Consider the following 23,036-nt stretch of genomic DNA (forward strand, 5'->3'; position numbering starts at 1 on the left):
AATTTTTAAAAAGACTGAATATAAATCTCATTGAAGTATATTTTTAAGCCTATTGTTACATGTATGTACAATAACTACATAATGATGTTTGTACAGCAGACACACGTCAATTTATTTTATTTTTGTCTCAATTTAATTTTGAATATTTATCTTTTATACTACTTCTATATAAATCTGAATCAGAGTTGAACAATTTAAAATATATACTATCTTTTTCTAGAACTAAAGTTTATTTCTCACTTCCTTCTGGGTAATTGTCAATTCTTTAGCCCTCTGTCCACTGGCATTGAATTACTGTTTATTTTTATTTTTTAAATTTATTTATTTATATTTTATTTTTGGCTTCATTGGATCTTTGTTGCTGCGTGAGGGCTTTCTCCAGTTGCAGCAAGCGGGGACTACTCTTTGTCGCGGTCCACAGGCTACTCAGTGCGGTGACTTCTCTTGTTGCGGAGCATGGGCTGTAGGATGTGCAGGCTTCAGTAGTTGTGGTGCATGGGCTCAGTATTTGTGGCGCACAGGCTCAGTAGTTGTGCCGCATGGGCTTTGTTGCTCTGCAGCATGTGGGATCTTCCCGGACCAGGGCTTGAACCCATGTTCCCTGCATTGGCAGGCGGATTCTTAACCACTGTGCCATCAGAGAAGTCCCTACTGTTTATTTTTGATCCAAGTGCATTTGGGGATTTTTGAGCTATTTAAGATTAAGGATTTTAATTTATAGATATACAGAAGCTGGGACAGTTGTTGCATCTAGACATTTAAACTTAGATGCACTTTCAGAATTGTAATGATTGTAATGAAAGAGGAATATAATATAGATACAGTGCCTTGATTGTCTTAATTTACCTGTAACGTTGATTAATGAAGGCCATTTTATGAAAGAAGATCTAATTAACTTTCTCATTTGAATTTAGTTTCGAAAAGTAGTCTTGGTATTTAAGTCAGATTTTTCCCCTCCTTATTTGAATTGAAGTTATGGAGTTGAAGACACTTGGAAGCATTAATGCTTTGTTTTGTTCTTTTTAAAAAATAATTTTTAAAGGCCACATTATGTGTGAGTTCTTATTTTCATATTTTGGAGGAAGTGGAAATTAAGAATACTAGGGAATTAGAACTAAAACCTTAGACCTAGCTTTGGGGGGGACATTATTTTCATTTTTAGAACAACTCATATTATTTATATAGTTCTTCAATAGTTTTTTAATTTTAAAAAATCTCCTTTTTTGATATTTAAAATTATATATAGACATATATCATTGATTAAATGGGATGTCTCTGATATTAGTGAATTGGCTGGATTAAGAAATGAGCATTTCCAGTTTTCACCTTGTTTTTATATACATCCCCATCTCTACTTTTTTATATTTCCTTTTTGCCTTCTAAATAGTGTTTAGCTGAAATGTTTCCTCAAGGAACAGTTAGTTACCTTAGATTGATTGGAAGTTATGATTTTATTTGAAAATAGAGATAATACCAGCCTAAAATTTCAGATTTTAGATGGATTTTTTAAATTCATTTAAGTTTTATATATATATATGTAAAAAATATATATATTTATATATATGTAAAAAATATGTATATGTATATATGTCTTATAACCTGGACAAATCTTTTCTTTAATGTCTTAGTCTGAGCACCTAATAAGAAAGAAAACTTGCAAAATGAATTTAGTGATGTATAGTTAAGTGTCGCTGAAAGTTAATATTTTTATGCCTATTTCCCCCTAAATGAATTACCTTGTTTTTGACTTTATTCTGTTTAAATCTGTTCAGCTTCTAAAGATTGTTAGATACCTAGTTTACTGCCCTCATCAATTTTAAGAAATATTCTTTGTGTCCTGTAACCTACATTATTTTCTGAAATGTTTTAGCCTGATAAGTGCCCTTTGTGGTGTTCTGTTTGATTGGTTCCTCTGTCTTCTCCTTTACTTATCTTCACTTTGGCAGTATTTTCTCACTGACTTCTTCTTACTGTATTATTAGGTGAGGTTAGTAAGATTTTGTAACAGCAATAAAGACATTTTCTCAGTAAGGAAATAAGTTTGTTTTTTTCTCTCTCTGTTAAGACTAATAATCAAACTTAGAAACTATAGTTCCTGTGAAATACCTGGAATTACGTTGTAAATTTTCATTTTATTTAAAAAGAGAAAACTTTAATTCTGCCACTAAACATTAAAGGACACACTCTTTTTTTTGTTGTTGTTGATCGAACCCAAGCCCTCTGCAGTGAAGGGCGGAGGAAGTCCCTAAAGGTCGAGCTCTTACAGGAAGTATATTCAGCTAGAGTTATGGAGAGTCTAACTCTAAAATGTGTTATATGACAGAGTTCACAGCAAGGGAAGTAGGTCTATCCTGGTTGAATATATACATCCTTAGTCTCCTGGAAGGAAAAATACTGTAAATCAAATGGCCTGATACTGGCTGACTCTGTGCCCCTCTTTCCATAAAGGTGGAGGACTATGTGTGTCAGAATCACCTTTTCAAAATAAAAGCACTTAGGCTCCCTTCTTGGAAACTCTGATAATACTCTGTCTAGATAAATTTTGATTTCTTATAGATAAATAAATCTTGAAATATTGTTTCTGTAGGCCATTTATTTAGAAAGCAAACAAACAGCTGTTAAATGTTTCCCTTTTTAAAAGTACATTTAGTGTGGGTGGGTGGTTTTTAGAGCAAGAAAGTTCTAAGCTGAGTGTTGTAAACAAGATTCGAAGAGGAACATGCTATGTCATTTTAAGAATGAAGATATACTTTAAAGTGGACCCTGGTATAGCACTTAACCGTAGTAGATGCTCAGTAAATATTTGTTGAATAAATAAATTTAATAATGTACTTAGTTGTAGTATAATATAAGGCAGTTTTTCTGTCAGCTACATGTGATTCTTATGTATTCATCAAAGCAAGCTTTCACAATCTTAACATTATTGACATCTGGGGCCAGATAGTTCTCGGGGTGGGGAGGGAGCTGTCATGTGTAATGTAGGATGCTTAGCAGCATCTCTACATGATGCATTAGATATCTGTAGCCCATCCCCCCACCCCTAAGTTGTGGCGACCAAAAATGTCTCCAGATATTGCCGTATATCCTCAGGGGGTAGAGGCAGATCTCCTCTGGTTGGGAACCACCCCATTAATGAAGGAAGGAAAATAAAGTTGTAGCATGTTACCTGTGGAGCTAGATTACAGCTCTATAAGTTTCACATCTCTGCGTATGAAAACAGAAGCCCAGAGAGGTTAATTTGCCCACAGATAGTAAGTTAATAGTCAAAGTTTTAATTTTAAAGTGTCTGTCTTATTTCAAAGTGATGTTCTATATTCTTTCTGTATAACTAATGTAGTATCTAACTTATTAGTTAGATAAATGACCCTAGTTAGTCTTTTGAAAAAAGTGGTATTCTTTTTTGGAAATATTTAGATTTAAGATGATTTATAAAATTTGCCAATCCAAGATATGCCTGGACTGGCAGCACTTCACAGATTTTTTTCCTGATAAATATGCTTTTAGACTTAAGTACATTCAGCACAAGTTGACATTACTGAGCAATTTTGTTTCAGTATCTTATACAGGTGTACCTTAGAGATATTGCAGGTTTAGTTCCATACCACCATTATAAAGCGAATATCGAAATAAAGCAAGTCACATGAATTTTTTGGTTTCACAGTGCATATAAACATTATGTTTACACTATACTGTAAGTGTGCAGTAGCATTATATCTGAAAAAACAATGTACTTGCTTTAATTTAAAAATATTATATTGCTGAAAAAAATGCTAACCATCTTCTGAGCCTTCAGCAAGTTGTTTTCTTTTTTTTTTTTTTTTTTTTTTTTTTTTTTTTTGCGGTACGTGGGCCTCTCACTGTTTTGGCCTCTCCCATTGCGGAGCGCAGGCTCCGGACGCGCAGGCCCAGTGGCCATGGCTCACGGGCCCAGCCGCTCCGTGGCACGTGGGATCCTCCCGGACCAGGGCACGAACCCCCGTCCCCTGCATCAGCAGGTGGACTCTCAATCACTGCGCCACCAGGGAAGCCCCAAGTTGTTTTCTTTTTGCTGGTGGAGGGTCTTACTTCAGTGTTGATGGCTGCTGACTGATCAGGGTGGTGGTTGCTGAAGGTTAGGGAGGCTGTGGCCGTTTTAAAAATAAAACAACAGTGATGTTTGCACACTGACTCTTCCTTTCATCAACAACTTCTCTGTAGCAGCAACGCTGTTTGGTAGCATTTCCCCATGGTAGAACTTCCTTCAAAAGTGGAGTCAGTCCTCTCAGTCCCTGCTGCTGTTTTATAAACTAAGTTTATGTAATATTCTAAATCCTTTGTTGTCATTTCGACAGTCTTCACAGCATCTTCACCAGGAGTAGATTCCATCTCAAGAAACCACCTTCTTGGCTCATCCATAAGAAGCAACTCATCCATTAAAGTTTTATCATGAGATTGCCCCAATTCAGTCACATCTTCAGGCTCCATTTCTAATTTTAGTTTTCTTGCTATTTCCACCACACCTGCAGTTACTTCCTCCACTAAAGTCTTGAACCCCTCAAAGTTGTCCATGAGGGTTGGAATTGACTTCTTCCGCATTCCTGTTAATATTGATATTTTGACCTCTTCCCATGGATCACAGATGTTCTTAATGGCATCTAAAATGGTGAATCCTTTCCAGGTTTTCAGTTTACTTTGCCCAGATCTATCAAAGGAATTACCATGGCAGCTATAGCCTTACGAAATGTATTTCTTAAATAATAAAACTTTTAAGTCAGAATTACTCCTTGACCTATGGGCTGTAGAATGGATGTTGTGTTAGCAGGCATGAAAACAACATTAATCTTGTACATCTCCATCAGAGCTCTTGGGTGACCAGGTGCATTGTCAATGACCAGTAATATTTTGAAAGGAATCTTTGTTTTCTGAGCAGTAACTCAACAGTAGCCTTAAAATATTCAATAAACTATGTTGTAAACAGATGTGTCATCCAGGTTTTGTTGTCCATTTATAGATCACAGGCAGAGTAGATTTAAGATAATTCTTAAGGGCCCTAGGATTTTCAGAATAGTAGATGAACATTGGCTTCAGCTTCAACTCACCAACTGCGTAAGCCCCTAACAAGTGAGTCGACCTATCCTTTGAAGCACTGAAGCCAGGCATTGACTTCTCTAGCTATGAAAGTCCTAGGTGCCATCTTCTTCCAAGAGAAGGTTGTTTTATCTACATTGAAAACCTGTTGTTTAGTGTAGCCACCTTCAGTAATTATCTCAGCTAGATCTCCTGGATAACTCATTGCAGCTTCTACATCAGCACTTGCTGCTTCACCTTGTACGTTCATGTTAAGGAGATGGCTTCTTTCCTTAAACCTCGTGAGCCAACCTCTGCTTCTTCACACTTTTCTTCTATGCTTCCTCACCTCTCTTCAGCCTTCATAGAATTACTCTGAATTAGTCTTTGGCTTAAGGGGATGTTGTGGCTGGTTTTATCTTCTATCCAGACCACTCACACTTTCTCCACATCCCCAATAATGGTGTTTCACTTTTTTATAATTTGTATGTTCACTGTAGTAGTACTTTTAATTTCCTTCAAGAACTTTTCCTTTGTATTCACAACTTGGCTGTTTGGCTCAGGAGGCCTAACTTTCGGCCTGTCTCAGCTTTCAGCATGCCTTCCTCACTAGGCTTAATCATTTCTAGCTGTTGATTAAAAGTGAGAGATGTGCAACTCTTCCTTTCACTTGAACTCTTAGAGGCCATTGTAGAGTTTTAGTTGGCCTAATTTCAATATTGTGGTATCTCAGGGAATAGGGAGGCCCGAGGAGAGGGCGAGAATGGCTGGTCAGTGGAGCAGTCAGAACACACACAACATTTATTGATTATGTCATATGGTCATTATTGTCATATGGTCATAGTTTGTGGTGCTGCAACACAATTACAATAGTAACATCAAAGATCATGGATCACAGATCACCATAATAAATATAATAACGAAGAAGTTTGAAATATTGCAAGAATCACTAAAATGTGATACAGAGAGAGGAAGTAAACAAATGCTACTGGAAAAATGGTGCCAAAAGACTTGCTAGATCAGGGTTGCCACAGACCTTCAGTTTGTAAAAGAATGCAGTATCTATGAAGCACAATAAAGCAAAGCTCAATAAAATGAGGTATGCTTGTACTATAGTAGAGTTTTAAAAATATTAGGTGTATTTTTATATCAGCAGAACATAGTGAGTATTTTACTAATTTTCTTTAAGATTAATTCTCATTTTCTAAAATAACTGAGTAACCATGACAATGCACTGGACTTCTCCTATCCTAATGAATTTTCTGTTATATGTCACAATTTTGGTCTGCAGTTCTTAATGGAAGGTTATATATAGAATAACTTAACTAATTTTAGGGATTCTCTAAAGTGGAATGTGCAGGAAATACATGCTATATTATTATATATTAGATTGGCTGTATTGCTAATCCTGATGATATATCAGCATTACTTTTGGAGCTTTTAAAAAATATGGATTCCTTTGGTCTCCCTCCAGAGATGTTTAAATTTGGAATGGGGATGCCAGCATGAGCTTTAAATAACAACTTTGTGATTATGAAGTATAGTCAACATTGAGAATCAGTGCTAATAGATAAATGATAGAACAATTTCCTTTAAAAAATAAAATCAACCCCTTTTCTGGTTATAATGCAGTATTGCTATAGAGAAAACTGTAACAATGAACTCCCACTTTAAAAAAAAAAACCACATCAGGTAAACATCTTAAAGGATTTTGGGGCATTCTCATACAGTTTTTTTTTTAAATAATATTTATTGATTAACAGATATTTATTGAGTATATATGGTATACTGCTATAAAGTGAATGGTGGTTTTTATTTATTTATTTATTTTATTTTTGGCTGCATTGGGTCTTTGTTGCTGTGCGCGGGCTTTTCTCTAGTTGGGGTTAGCAGGGGCTACTCTTCCTTGTGGTGCGCGGGCTTCTCACTGCGGTGGCTTCTCTTGTTGCGGAGCATGGGCTCTAGGCGCACGGGCTTCAGTAGTTGCAGCACGCGGGCTCTAGAGCGCAGGCTCAGTAGTTGTGGCGCATGGGCTTAGTTGCTCCGTGGCATGTGGGATCTTCCTGGACCAGGGCTCCAACCCGTGTCCCCTGTAGTGGCAGGCGGATTCTTAACCACTGTGCCACCAGGGAAGCCCCTCATACAGTTTTAGTGTGAGTAAAGATTTAATATCACCTTTGATAGCAGTACGCGGGCCTCTCACTACCGTGGCCTCTCCCGTTGTGGAGCACAGGCTCCGGACACGCAGGCTCAGCAGCCATGGCTCACGGGCCCAGCCGCTCCGCGGCATGTGGGATCTTCCTGGACCGGGGCACGAACCTGTATCCCCTGCATTGGCAGACGAACTCTCAACCACTGAGCCACCAGGGAAGCCCTGGAAATATCTTTAAATTTTTAAATGTGCATGTTCTCTGGCACAGCATTTACACTTAAGAGTGTCTATTCCAAAGACATAATTGTATAAGGATCTAGGGATTCATGTTCAGCTAGTGTCTATAGGGATACTATACAGCTTATGTTACTTCATCATGCGTGTCACAGTGGGAGAAAAGCTGTGTAATCACATTCTCAATTTTACTATTACAGGTTTTATTCAGAATGCCAACAATTCCAGACTAAGTTGTCTTGACAATTTGCTTCCCCCCACCCACCACAGCATTTGCTCTCTATAGCTGTTTTATTCTAATTGTATGATTTGAAAACTGCTTGTCGGATCATATGAACAGAGGAGGAAGTCCAGCTTTATTCTAATTTTATGGTTTATACTATTTAACAGATAAAGCCTTAAGTCAAAGGGGAAGCCAGAGAAGGGAAAATGCAAAGAAATAGTTATGCTATGTAAACGATAAGAAAATGGCAAACAAAACTGCGCTTTATCAATATCGAAGATTTAGTATGCTCCTTTAAGCATATGTGAGTGTAAATTAAAATTGGTCCAGGTTACAGGAACCTAATAAGTATAACTGTGAAGATGGCGAGTAAGGTAGTTTTTAAAATTTGAAAATAAGATTAAGTATTATATTTCTTTTAGTTATTGATGTGGTTATGGATGCTGTATGTTTGTGGAGGGAGTAAAAATCCTTCAGGCTTTTAAAAATGTTGTGAGTTGGCACACTTTTAGCTACCAGTAAGGCAACGTGCATTTTAGTTGAGGGTTACCTAATTTCGTCTCTTTGGCTCTCTACCATCTTTGATATTACGTATTATTAAATGATAAAGGCAATACAGGGGAAAATAGGCTACACTCAAAATTGCTGATATGTTGATTGGGTTTACTTTGAACAGCAAAGAAGTGCTTTTATTTGGTGACAGGATCCCAAAATGTTGCGTACGTGAACTTTTTATGCTTTTTATATTGAAATCAGCAAAATAATAGATCTTTTAGGTGTCAAAGATTCAAGCAAACATTTACAGATAATAATTGGTATTAAAGTTTGACTCTTGGGCAGAGAAAGACTGAATTTCAGGTCATGCCAGCTCAAAATCATCCTGGAATTAGGATATACATATTTTATGATGCGTTTTATCTAAATGTAAATTGGATACAAAGCAGCAAGGAAGTTTTCACTACAGAATTTCAGTTTTCTTATAGTGCATTATTCTAACCTAATTTTTATAGCAAAATGTTGGAAGAAATAGTATCTTGTATCTTTGATACTCTTGACTAGAACATCTATTTTACATTGATTATTTTTATAAGGCTCCAGATTTCCCTTTTTAGTTCAGTGGTGTTTTGTTATGTGCCATTAAAATAACAAAGATTTCTCCCACATTTTAAGTTTTGCCTAGAAATGTGAACAAAACATGGTTATTACCAGCTGCGGGCAAAAAGGTTTATGTGCCATTTGTTCAAAGTATAGTGACCTTGAATTTGAGACCTGAGTAACTATATGAATCATTGAAATAGCCAATGAGTATTATTTTTCAAACCAGTCTTTAGCTAAATGAGTCAATCAGAAAAAAATTCATTCTGACCAGTTTGAAGATTGAATATTTTGTTACCCATATTATTTAATATTAGTGTAACTTTTCTTTCTACTTTAAAGTATTTTCTCCTTTAACAGAAAGAAATTAAATATATCGGTGTCTCTTAACTGTAGTAATTTTGTTACAGGTGATGCTATCTCACTTTCCTTTTTGTTCTGTTCAGTTGGGGCTGATGGACTCTACCTAAGGTAGAGGTGAAGAATGGATTTTAATATCCACTCCTCTTTTGTTGATGTTATAATATCTTTTCACATACTGTTACAATTTTCTATAATGCATTTATGCCAGTAATTTAAACTATCTCTAGTTGGAGGCTTGTAGAGGTGGTTATCTGTTTTCATGGAGCAATCCATATTGCTTTCTCTCCCTCATTCTGTGACAGCATTAAGGTTCTTATTTCCTTATATTTGGTCTTATTTACATTGATGAAAGGCAGATTTATTTTTATTGTAAGATAAAGCAACAGGCCATATGATTAGATATGAAAACCTTGTTTAATAATCACTGACTTAAATTCCAAATGAAATTGGAACATTAGGTATATCACTATCACCTCTTGAGTCCTTTAGATTTGTCTTTTTTTTTTTTTTTTTTTTTTGCTGTACGCGGCCCTCTCACTGTTGTGGCCTCTCCTGTTGCGGAGCACAGGCTCCGGACGCACAGGCTCAGCGGCCATGGCTCACGGGCCCAGCCGCTCCGCGGCACGTGGGATCTTCCTGGACCGGGGCACGAACCCGTGTCCCCTGCATCCGCAGGCGGGCTCTTAACCACTGCGCCACCAGGGAAGCCCTGTCTTTGTTTTTTGAACTTCCTTCCAACTCTGGAAAATGCTATATAAATTCACACTAATATCTTGGAACATTTAAATATCAGAGTAATCATTCAGGTTTTGGTATGATTACAAACTAGCTTTTATAAAGCTGAATTGATTTAAAGAATACCAATTTCTTCTTCCGTCATTTTCTCCTAACCACTGTTCCACTGTATGTCGGAATTCTTTAACTTTTTATAATACTGTAGTCTTTCCATCTTTACTTTAAAGCCAAGTCATATTATTTTGCCTTCCATAATAATCCTTCCCTATTGTGGTCAATTATAGTGCAATAATTGAGAAAGAACAGAGGAAAGAGTGACAGCATTAGTGAGAGCAGTAACAAGCTTGAAAATGTTGTGTATAAAGTGCTCAGTATGTCCAAGTTTTACACTTTACAGAAATACAATAGTGGCCTGGTTGATGTCCCTTAGATTTTCTAGGAAATCGATTGGTCAGGATCAGTGGTTTTTCAAACATTTTTGAAGCCATCGAGCTCTTTCTTTGAAGAAATCTGATATAGAATCTCAATATTAAAATAAGACATGCTGTGTTCCCAGGGATAGGGTAGAGGTGGGATAGGATGTGTCTCTGGTGGCTAGATCCTTAGCTCAGCCACCTGCTCCTTCCTTCCCTTTAGTAACTTTGGAGACACAACCTTCTCTCCCCTAAGGTGTCTCTGGAGTACAATTTGAAAGTCGCAGATAGGATTCTGAACTTTTTCTTCTCAGTGATGAGCCATTTTAGAGGTTAAATATTTGATGAGTTTCTGCCTACCCTAAATCCTCAAGCTTTTAAATCCCCAAATAAGTCCATACACAAAGGATGTCTTAGGAGAATAGGCAGCATTAGGCTTCATTGAGAGTTTTTGTTTTGTTTAATATAGGTGTTGCTCAGATTATTTAAATTCAAAACCAAAAAAACTGTTTAAAGTACATTTGTCTTAGGGTTAGTGATGTAATACTTGGGGCCTAGCCTATAAGTTCTGTGGCTTATTGTTGAGATCAGAGTTGAAATATTGCTTATTTTGCAAACCCTACAAGTTATTTGTAAACTATTAGGGCAGAAGCTGCTAATTATTTAACAAGTGACACGTGATTGAAGTTTTGAAACATAAAAGTGCACAGATTATTTGGAGTAATAGAAGGATAGCCATTCAGATAAGAATAGCTTACTGATATAGACTATACACTGTTCTAGATGCTATACTACTTATGTTTCTGGTATATTTCTCATTTAATCCCCACAATCCTTTTAGACCATATTATCACCTTTAAAATTGATGAGAAAATTGAGTCTTGGATTAAGTAACATACTGAAAGTTATAGTAAACAGTGGGCCCAGAGTTGGATTCTTAGTCTGTGTTTTTTCAGAGACTCATGGTACTTTCTTCTGAGGAAATTATGGTCCATTGAGGCTGATTTTTAGTCTGTGTTTTTTCAGAGACTCATGGTACTTTCTTCTGAGGAAATTATGGTCCATTGAGGCTGACAGAACAGCCCTAAAATAATCTATGAGATGAGAATGAAGTCAAAGGTCAGCACGAGGTAGTCATACTAGGATGTGGGTGTAAAAAGATTAAAGTTCATGGGAAGGCAAAATGGTGTGTTTATAATGCCTACATTTACTTTATAGGCAAATCAGGTATATCTAGGTTTCCCTTTCTCATCTTTTGCTTTGTTCAACTTTTCAGTTTTTTATTAGGTATTTCCAACTTCTTACTCGCATTAGTGTTAGATTACAGTCTTAAAATTAATTTTAGTCCTGTCATCCTTTTTTTCCTTCATCTTCCTTTTTCTCTTCATCTTCCTTCCTCAAATTCTTGTCTGGTTTAAAAGAGGGAAGCCTGTTGCCTTTTTTTCTTCACTATAATCATTATGCATTTGGGGGGTTTGTTAGTTTGTTCTAAACAAAATGACATTTCCCCCAAAAGACTGTCTCACTTCCCCATTCCAGAAAATTTTAAATTTAGGGAAATTTTGCCTTGGAGAAAAAGTTTTTACTAAGTTACCGTATATGTCTTAAAAAAATGAAAATAAAAAAGACCTTAAATATCTTGAAGTCTATATCCAGTAAAGTATTTAATGAACATTATCCCAAATAAGTTTGAGAATTGCCACATATACTGTATCTTTGCATCCCATCCCCCTTTTGGAGATAGCCAGTGAATGCTAGTATTCTAATGGTTCTTAGAAGCTTTGTGCTAAATAAATCTAACTTTATTCACCCCCAGTTGAACCACCCTACTATACCTTCCGTTTTAAAATGTAGCCTCTCAATCTATCCCTGATCCAGTGTTCCTTGGAATATACTTTAGAAAATGGTATGGAACCATTTACAACATTATATATTCTTTAGTTTTCTAGATAGAAAATGTTGTTTCCAATATAGCTTTCAGAATTTTATTATTCTGTTTGTTTTTTTGTTTTGCTTATTCAAAGAAGCTAGTCAGGATTTAAGATGGAAATCCAAAAGGATTGTGCCATGCTTAAAAATTAGTATACCATTAAAACTGTTCTGAAAAACCATATTTCCTTGACCTTAAATTATATTTTTATATAGATTAATTTGGGAAGGATATGAATAAATTATTATTTGGGAGTTCTCCTTTGTTTTATTTTTAAAAATTTTTTTTAAAAATGTTATTTATTTTTGGTTGCGTTGGGTCTTTGTTGCTGCTCATGGGCTTTCTCTAGTTGCAGCAAGTGGGGGCTACTCCTCATTGCGGTGCCCGGGCTTCTCATTTCAGTGGTCTTCTCTTGTTGTGGAGCACAGGCTCTAGGTGCGCAACCTCGGTAGTTGGTGGCATGCGGGCTCTAGGGCACGCGGGCTTCAGTAGTTGTGGCTTGCGAGCTCTAGAGCACAGGCTCAGTAGTTGTGCACGGGCTTAGTTGCTCCACAGCATGTGGGGTCTTCACGGACCAGGGACCGAACCCGTGTCCCCTGCATTGGCAGGTGGATTCCTAACCAGTGCTCCACCAGGGAAGTCCCCTCCTTTGTTTTAAGATAGATTATAGGATTCTTTATAAGACTGTTAACTTAGAATTTTTAATTTGGTGATACTTTTATTCCAAGGAGAATAACAGATTGGTTACCACTTAAGTCTGAGTTTGGTAATTTTGAGTATGAAACTAAACTAATGAACTGTTTACCTTAAATTGCTGATATGTCAGTCTGTCTCCTGAGTAGATTGCTAGTTAGAGTGGATTTCTTTAAGATCTCTGGTTTACGATGCGAAAACATATAGGCAGTTTATTGGACATAATGAATTTTATTTATGAACTTAATGAAAATTTGAAGTATTTTTGTATGGTTGATTCATTCAGTTACTTCTTGATGTAGGATATATAATCATGACACATAGAAGGGGAAAAAAGCATTTAGGCCTTGGAAATACACAGAATTGAATTTGATTTGAATTCTGGTTACCTTGAGTAAGTTATTTAATATTTGTTATTTATCATGCTAGGTATGGAGGTGGGAGGAGGAGGTGGGGAGAAAGTATAACTTCTGTCTTTGAAGAATTCAGAGATTAGTAACATTCACTTAAACCTCTCTGAATCTGTTATCTTGTTGGCAGAATGTCAGTGAAAGAACTTAAAATGCCCCAGATAATACTTTGGGGAACCACAGATGCTCAGTATGAGTTAGGTTGTATATTGTCATTCATACTATTTAATCACAGAACTACTTACAAGAGACATCAAAATACGGATTAAGTCCCTTCCTTGTTGGAGGACTACATTGCCTTTAGAGATTTATTTTAAGTTGCCTTGATGTTTCATTCATTCAGATATCCTTTGTTCTGGCACTAGACATACTTGCCAAGCTTCTAGAATTTGAGGGCCCTGTGCCATTGCCTTGTGCACATTTGGTTTTAATTTTTCACTAAGCACAGCATTCTGTCAGACTGCACAAAAATTACTTGTTGTTTTAGCCTGATGGAAACACTTCCTATCAGTTAAAAGAGCAAACCTGTAATTTAAGAACAAGCCATCACGTAGGACAGGGCTCTGCAAACTTTTTGTTGTAAAGGGCCAGGTATTTAGGCTTTATGGGTCATGCAGTTTCTGTTACAGTTACTCAACTCTGCTGCTGTAATGTGAAAGGAACTACAGACAGTACATAAATGAATGAGTGTGACTGTTCCAATAGAACCAAATTTATGGACACTGAAATTTGAATTTCTTATAATTTTCATATCACGAAATATTCTTGTTTGGGTTTTATATTTTTCAAACATTTAAAAATATAAAATTTATGCTTAGATTATGGGCCCTGCAAAAACAGGTGGCCAGCCAGATTTGGCCATCTGGCTATAGTTTGCAGACACCTGATTTAGGATATAATCTATGAATTTGCTTTGATTGTTGTTGGATAATAATTTTTAGGCATTTAGGTGAATGGTTCTTTTTAGTAGGGATTGTATATATTAAGGTTGTGTTCTGCTCTTTTTTTCTAGCCCAAGTTTATTTTACTTCTATAGAATATATATGAATAGTAGAAAACTAACGGGAAAAACATACGGTGTTTTGTTGTTATTTTGTGGGGGGTTTTTTCTTTTTTTTTTTTTGCCCTATCCAGTTAAGAATTTGAAGGGCATCTTTTAAAGGCTGATTACTCTCAGATTTCTGATCCACCTCAAGTCAAATTCTGTAAATGTAAATTTCAGGTAATGTGTACCAGGTCTCCTACACTTCAAATTTTAAAAATGTACACAATAGGAAATTTTATCTTTTAAATAAATTGTATGTCAGTAATTACACGTTTACATTGCATGAACGCTGTTGAGCAAAATTTTTTACCTCGAAAATAAAAATGACATTTATAGTGATTGTAAAATTTTGTCTGTTAAAACTATAATTTAAAGTTCTGTTAACTTGCTTTCTGTAGACACCAGAGAAGAAACAATCGGAATCATCCAGAGGAAGAAAGAGAAAAGCAGAAAATCAGAATGAAAGTAGTCAGGGTAAGTGAAGCAAAATCTTCCTTCAGAGCCGAAGAGGCATTTACAATTAATTATTCTGGTTTTTAATCAATTAATAATTTTTTTAAAGTAGTGTGTTTTTGTGATTTCTATAGATACCATGTAATTTCTGCATTAATAGTTTAGGAATGTACTTTGTGTAAGAAATAATAATTACATGAAATTGGAATCTTTTTGTACCACAGGTAGTTTGTTTATGGTTACTGTTTTTAGGTTTTTGACATTTCCCTTATTTTTTTAATTTGAGAATTAGAAAGAAAAGTGTCATGTCCAAACCTGACAAGCATTGCCTTTATCACCTTTCTGTTTTCTCTCTTTATATGAATTATGGTATTGAAATGGCTTCTCGTTTTTGAATAAGAACTTTACATCTTACTTTGAGACAAGTACCCAAACTTACTCATCCCTTTTATTAAAAAAAAAAAAGACTATATAAAAATGATTGAAGTACTTCATTAAAGCACCATCTTTTTCTTTCCATACCTGTTCTTCATCCTTTCTTTCATACTTACATTTTGTATTATGAACTATAAGAAAATTACTTTCATTAGACTACACAACTTCTTACAATGGACAAGATAGTATTGTCATTTAATTTGACTTCTCAAAAGTAAATACAGGGCTTCCCTGGTGGCGCAGTGGTTGAGAGTCCGCCTGCCGATGCAGGGGACATGGGTTCGTGCCCCGGTCCGGGAAGATCCCACATGCCGCGGAGTGGCTGGGCCCGTGAGCCATGGCCGCTGAGTCTGCACGTACAGAGCCTGTGCTCCGCAACAGGAGAGGCCACAACAGTGAGAGGCCCGCGTACCACAAAAAAAAAAAAAAAAAAAAAAGAAAGAAAAAAAAGTAAATACAATAAATTGGGCTCTTAAATCATATGTAATGATGATTTTATACATATATTACATGTTTTGGAGCCACAAAATCTAGAGCCATGAACCCATGGCTTACTAGTGTTTACATGTGGCACTGGCATCAAGAAATATATTTGCAGCAGCTCTCTTTGTGGAAGGAGGGAGTTGAGTCACTCTAGCACCTTTCTCTAAGTTTGTGGTACTTTGTATTTCAGTCTGCCCTGAGGTCCTTTTTGATCTTAGTGTAGTTTCCCCAGGTTGTGGTTAGTGGGCTTGGATTTATTTAGTTATATTAGTTATGATAGATTTAACTTCAGATTTTAAAACTCACTTTTAAAAGCAGGTCCCAGAATAGCCTGGGACTTCTGGGTTGGTTGATCCAACCTGTGTCTTTAAGAAGCCACATCTTTTTCTTTGTGGTCTGCCATCCACAGAATTGTCTGCTTTTCTCTTATGGTTTTAGGACTGTGGCCAGTTTTAATTGCATTTCCTCATTTCATCTTCCACACTTGTATTTGCTTTAGAGAGAGGCTGGTTTTCTGTGTGTTTTTCTTTTTTCCCTGTTTCTTTGATGTAGGCTTCTTTAAGTCCATAGCAAACCTCTCCTGTTATCTTCTTGGCCAGAATAGGGTCATGTGTCCATTCCAAAACCAGTTATGTCCAAGAGAGGTATTATTGCCCTTAAAATCAGGCCCATCTCGGGACTTCCCTGGGGGTGCAGTGGTTAAGACTCTATGCTCCCAATGCAGGGGGCCCGGGTTCGATCCCTGGTCAAGGAACTAAGTCCCACGTGCATGCCACAGCAAAAGTTTGCATGCCACAACTAAGGAGTCCGCCTGCTGTGACTAAGACCCAGCTCAACCAAATAAATAAATAAATAAATAAATATTAAAAAAAAATCAGGCCCATCTCTGAAAATGAAAGTGGGGTAAAGTTCCATTTCGAAGTACAGGTTGTGTGGAGAAGGCATGATACCTGAACAAAATTGCGTTTCTAATCCAAAGGAAGGAAGAGGAACTAGGAACGGAGGCCAGATAGTAGTCAGCCTCCCCTGAAGTTACATGTACTATGTAGGGGAGGGAATGGTAACAGAATAAAACTTGGATTCAGTTAGGGAAAAAAAATTGGGGAAATAGTTTCTGGGTAGGCAACCAAAAAATGTCTCTGTCTTCATTAAAAAATAGCACCTCTTCAGAATCTGCAGGAAAGTTGTTACAGGCAGCAGGGAAGTTCTTTGGTATAAAACTTTTATAGTGCTCCCTGACCTCTGAATAAATCTGTACAAAACTAGTGTTCAAAATTTCTAGGTAGTATTTATAGTCCTGATTACTTATTAGTTTTAAAAAAATATCCCCCTATCTTGTTCCAAGAAGGAATTTGAGGTTGTTGAACTTTTAAATGTATTGTTTGTTTATCTCAGTAATGCCTGGCACATAGTAACCACTCAAGAAATATTTGTTGAATAAAATAAGTGAATGAATGTATATAAGTCAGTATTGAATTGATAAATGTATATGGTTATATTATCCAAAGCTTTTGACTCCATACTATCATTAGTTTTTCTTTTGTAGCTTGAAGAAATTATTCAGTATAATTCCAGTGAAGGATGGATGCCTCCCATGCAAAATGCCATAATTCTTAGCAACTTCTTACTTCAAGATTTATAAAACTAATGAAAAGTCCATTTTGTTTCTTTGTTATTTGTCGTTTTTTTTTTTTTGAAAAGTCCATTTTAGAGCAAAACTTTTAATTAAAGAACTGTGATCTGTAATAATTTGGATCACTATCAATATGGTCATATAAGGACAATATTTAAAATCTAGTTTATTTTTTTAAAAATCCTATTAATTTGGAAATACTTTTTAGAAAACCAAGACATTGTACAAAATAGCATTCATATTAAAGCATGTTATTGTCAGTTTGTTATGGTTTGTGTTGACCAAGCTTTTTTATCATTATTTGCAGGTATGAATTGGTTTGTCAATTATACAGCTGCCACTTGTCTTTTTTTTAATTAATTGACATGTTTTTATGAAATTATTAGCCATTAAGCAACCTGAATAGCATAGTTTTAAAAGCAGAGATCTTTTAATATGATTTATTTATTTGATTCTCCCATAATCAGGACTTTAAAAAATTGACATGTATCTATTGAAATATCGTTTGATTTTTGGAATTCTGAAGTCGGCATCTGACCCTCTGAGGGCTCTTAATATTCTTTTGATGCCCATCACTACCCAACTAAAATATATTCTTTTTATTAAATAGATTATTTTTGTGTGTATTAGGGAAATTAAGTTTGGCACATTCTCTTTCTGATATAGTATGTGGTAGATAGTCATGACTGACTTTAAATCTATAAAATTTTTTACTTCTGTATTTTAGGAAAAAGTATTGGGGGACGTGGCCACAAAATTAGCGACTATTTTGAAGTAAGTTCATTGAGAAATATCTTCGGTTCTTAATATGATTTTGCTGTGGGCTGAAATAATTTGTTTGAAGCACAAAGTCAACTTTTGATTATCTACTTAATTAGAGCAGAACTTCAGTACTATGTGATGTCCTGACTTCCTAGGAATATTAAACTTTGCTTTTACTTTGGTATGGCACATCATAATTTTCAAAGTACTTTCTCCTGTATTTGCTTATATCCAGGAGATAGTCAAAGCAGGTGTTATTAGTATTCCTATTTTACAGATGAGGAAACTGAGAGCCAGAGATATAAAGTAGCTTGCTAAGGCAGATTCTAAATGGAAGAGCAAAGAGTAGCTTTAAGTCTCCCAGCCTCTAGAATTCTTTCTGCTGTCAGTACCACAGCAACAGTTGAGCCCTGTGGATGGAGATTAAATAATGATAGAGATGTGAATCTAAGAGTCCCTGAAAATAATAAACAGTGGTAAATTTAAATTCTTACTTAGTCTGGAATGTTTCCTTTCTTCTACACAGAAACACTCCTGCCTACCAGTTTTCATTATGAAATATTAATGTGATTATTAAAACAAACATGATCTACTCAGTTGAAAAATATTTTTATTTCCTTGAGAGAGAGCAGAATTTGGTGATTAGGAGAAGGGCTGTGTTTAAAATATATATATGTTTTTTATCCTCCATTGTTTCTCTTTCTTGAGTTTACAGTGTCTAAGATAAAACTGTTGCAGACTGTAAGATACACCTAATGCTCTTTAGTTGATGTCAGTCCCTTAGTGTTAATATCATTAAAAATCTTTGCCAAAGGTAGGATCAAATAAACAAATCTCAAGCGTCTTGGATGCCTACTGTGTGCTGAGTGTTACGCTAGGCACTATAGGTAAGAAATTTAGACAAAGCTCCTAGGTTGCAGGAAGCTGTTTAATGAACACACTAGGAAGTCTCCATCTCTGCTGTTCATACCTATACCCTGAGATGAAGCCATTAGCAGCAAATTGTTTTCTCCTTCCATTCTTGGTTCAGAAGCATGAGACTTGAGAAAGCTATGGAACAGATTAGGTTGGCTTCTCTTCATATGCAGTTAAGTCATGCACTATAATGCATGTTATGCATATAAGAAAGGATTGATTTTTATTAGACTTCGTGCTGTTAAAAAGAAGGGACTTAGTTTGTATAGTTCTTTTATAGTGCTATGAACATTTGGATACTTAATAGATCTTGGGACTGACAGCTCTGTTTTAAGATAGTTGATTATGTTCACTAACATCTACATGTAAACATGTTAAAGTTTCTTGGGATTAGGAAACTGTGCTAAAATTTGAAGGAAAAATAAGACTTGTTCTTTGCTTTGGGGGAATTTGTCTTTGAGTCTGCCACAAAAATAATAATGAGATATATTTAAATTAATTCATAGTGCCATATCTAAAATAATATTTGTCTAAACATGTGTTAACAAATAGTGATGTTTCCTTTTTCCCTCAGTACCAAGGTGGAAATGGCTCAAGTCCAGTAAGAGGCATACCTCCTGCAATCCGTTCTCCTCAGAATTCACATTCACATTCCACTCCTTCCTCATCTGTAAGTTTTTATATATGTAGTCTTTGTGTCTCAGAGTTTATGTGTACTGAATGAATAACTTTTATAATTTGTCTTTATTGAGACCTTTTACATATATTAGCATTTATCTTTTAAAAAATCATTCTGTGAGATGAGTTGAATTCTTTTTAATGATTTGATGCTATTAGAACTTTATTTCTGAACGTAAGATTCGTAAGTTAAAGATTTCCTGAATTAATTATAAGACATGTTCTTCGATTTGGGGGAATTTGTTCCCCAAAGAAGTAATTTTTCTATAAAAGAATGATGGGACCAGGAATTCCCTGGCTGTCCAGTGGTTAGGACTTGGCACTTTCACTGCCGGGGCCCAGGTTCGATCCCTGGTCAGGGATCTTAACAATTAAATTTCTTAACCACTAAAATGGTAGCATAATTAATTCCTTTCTGGGAATCCTGAAATAAAGAGTAGGCAGCCATCAGCCTCGGATAATGTAGTTTGGCATAGGAGAAGGATCTTGGACCTGAAAATTGTCTTATAACTTTTTGGTTTGTTTCTGACATTTTTAAGACCTAGTTCTTTTATATGCATTTTTCTACATATTGGATTTTATTCTACTTTTTTTACTTTCATTATGTGAAAGTTCATTGTCTAACCAGAAAAACAATGTTGGCTTTCAGTAATTTAAAGATGAATTAAAATTTTTTAAAAATCAGAGTATCTCTTATTTATTCAAGTACTCTGTTTTTACTTCCAGTGTCCCTTTCTAGTTCTGTCTGTAGACATATACTTCTTAATGTCTTATTCATTTTGTACCTTGGGGCACATCATATTGCCATATACTAAGTAAAGCATAAGATTCAACAATAACTTTGAATTGTAGTGATAGCATTGGTACATGATGTAATCTTTTGCTTTCAGTGAATGTATTTTAAAACTAGTGACTAGATAAATCATGAAACTTATCAGTAAATTGATATTACACTACATATGGGCATGCATTATTGTACCTACTACTAAAAGAGTTCTGTATTAAGGTCTTTACAGTTTTACTTTTTGAACCATTATAATCTGTTTAATATTTTTGTTTTAAAATAATGTATTTGGCCTTGTTTTAGTTAACAGATTGAAAGCATTAAATTTGCTTTTATGGCACCAGATTGTTAAGTTCCTTGAGGGCAGGACATATATGGCTGGTTGTCTCTTTTATTGGGCTTTATAAGAGGGAGGTACTTAATGAATGCTTATTGAATAAATGGTGATTAAAAATTTTTTAAGTTCAATTATATATTTTTTTAAATTCTTTTTACTTTTTTATAAATAAATTTATTTATTTATTTTTGGCTGCGGTAGGTCTTTGTTGCTGTGCGTGGGCTTTCTCTAGTTGCGGTGAGCAGGGGCTACTCTTTGTTGTAGTGCACAGGCTTCTCATTGTGGTGGCTTCTCTTGTTGCGGAGCACAAGCTCTAGGTGCGCGGGCTTCAGTAGCTGTGGCACGTGGGCTCAGTAGTTGTGGCTTGCAGGCTCAGTAGTTGTGGCACACAGGCTTAGTTGCTCTGCAGCATGTGGGATCTTCCCGGACCAGGGCTCGAACCCGTGTCCCCTGCATTGGCAGGCAGATTCTTAACCACTGTGCCACCAGGGAAGTCCCCAATTATGTTTTGAATTATTATCCTGATAAAAACTTAAGAAATGTTTAGTTGTTGCTAAGCAAAAGCCTATTTCTTTTCTTGCTAATGTAAAATTTTCAATATTTTTTTTAAGGTTCGACCGAATAGCCCTTCTCCTACTGCATTAGTTTTTGGGGACCACCCTATTGTACAACCAAAGCAGTTATCCTTTAAAATTACTCAGGTAAATGGTAATTAAAATTTCTTTGTATGACTTCTGAGAAGCTGGTGACCAACTTTGTACACACAATTAAGATGTCTTCTCTTTGTTTTAGACATGGTCATAAAGTAAAATTCTGTACCAACAAAGCTAATTACTAAACAAACAAAAATAAACAGTTTGTAGGGGGTGAGAAATTGAAACACCCAATTTACTATCAGCTTGTCCCTTGTTACACATTGGTTAAATATATATTTTAAGCAAATTAAATAAACAGAACAACCATAACATGTCAATTCTGTTTACTGATTCTTTTTGAACTTAACATCCAAGTACATATAATCGATATCTTCATGAAAGTGTTATATTTGTTATAAGTGGACATTAAGCAGTTTGTTCCATGTGTCTGTATTTTTGTATATTCATATATGCTACACACTTAAAAATCATTTGAAAATTAATCAGATATCTTTTACAGTTATTTAGTTTTATGAATTTTGAGTACTAAGGTTTTCATTTTAATTTCACACATGTGACAGTTTTTGGATGACTGAGATTAAGGATTGAAAAAGTAGATCTTCTTGCTTGCCACCTTAGTTGTGCAGTTTATTGCCATTATACTTCTTCTTTCTGGTCATGTCCAAACTGTTGTGCGTGCATCAAAACTTCTTTCTTTGGATGATCTTTAGGTCAGGATTTATAAGTACATTGCTTTCAGTCAGCAAACAGCTTGTGAAAGTTTTTGCCATGTTCAAAAGTCAGCTAGAGTTAATAGCTCAGAGCAGTGGTTATATTGAATTTTAATGAAGAACATATCAATATTCTAAAAATTTAAATAATTAACCTTTAAATTTTTTCCTTTTAAGCTTATAGCACTTATGCTTCTGAAGATATTAAAACTTAAAACTGCAGTAAGACTTTTTGTGATACTCTTTACATACACACACAAACTCCAATACTTTCTTTGCTCTTTAGAATCAGAATACAATCTAATTTTATGTCTGCATGCAGTGATATATATATAATGGAGTAATAAAATAGCTTTCTTTTGTTTAGACTGACCTTACAATGCTGAAGTTAGCAGCATTAGAAAGTAATAAAAACCAGGACCTGGAAAAAAAGGAAGGTCGTATAGATGACTTGCTCAGGGTAAGTAAGAAGTCATGGAGGGGGAGAAATTTGAGTAAATTATTTGGCAGTAGTAAAACTGGTGAGAAAATACTTATATTGTTAAAAAAAACTCTATTACTGGAAAAAAAATAAGCCTTTTCTTTTAATGTAAGTACATAATTGAAAGTATCAACTAGTAAACGATAAAAACTATTTTATTAGCTCTTAAATGTGAATTGAGAAACAGTTGGAGAAATAGAAGTTTATAAAATTTATTTTTACTTGATCAACTATCCTAAGACAGATATCCATTTCATGGTAGTTTGTTTTTTTTTATTTCTGTTTTTTTTTTTGGCAGTACACGGGCCTCTCACTGTTGGGGCCTCTCCTGTTGCGGAGCACAGGCTCCGGACGCGTAGGCTCAGTGGCC

At 35.4% G+C, this 23,036-nt stretch overlaps 1 protein-coding gene across 1 annotated transcript in view; it reads left to right on the forward strand.

The window, feature by feature from the left end:
• Positions 1 to 23,036, forward strand: part of TLK1 (tousled like kinase 1) — a 158,125-nt gene that overhangs the window by 79,745 nt on the left and 55,344 nt on the right. Inside the window, exons 4-8 of the mRNA XM_081243224.1 lie at positions 14,738 to 14,813; positions 18,071 to 18,117; positions 19,595 to 19,690; positions 21,431 to 21,520; positions 22,553 to 22,645. Of these exons, the coding sequence (XP_081099350.1) occupies positions 14,738 to 14,813; positions 18,071 to 18,117; positions 19,595 to 19,690; positions 21,431 to 21,520; positions 22,553 to 22,645 (402 nt within the window). The remainder of the gene's footprint in view (positions 1 to 14,737; positions 14,814 to 18,070; positions 18,118 to 19,594; positions 19,691 to 21,430; positions 21,521 to 22,552; positions 22,646 to 23,036) is intronic.

This window comes from Mesoplodon bidens, assembly GCF_964165515.1.
Source record: "Mesoplodon bidens genome assembly, chromosome: 8".
Classification (NCBI taxonomy): Eukaryota; Metazoa; Chordata; class Mammalia; order Artiodactyla; family Ziphiidae; genus Mesoplodon; species Mesoplodon bidens.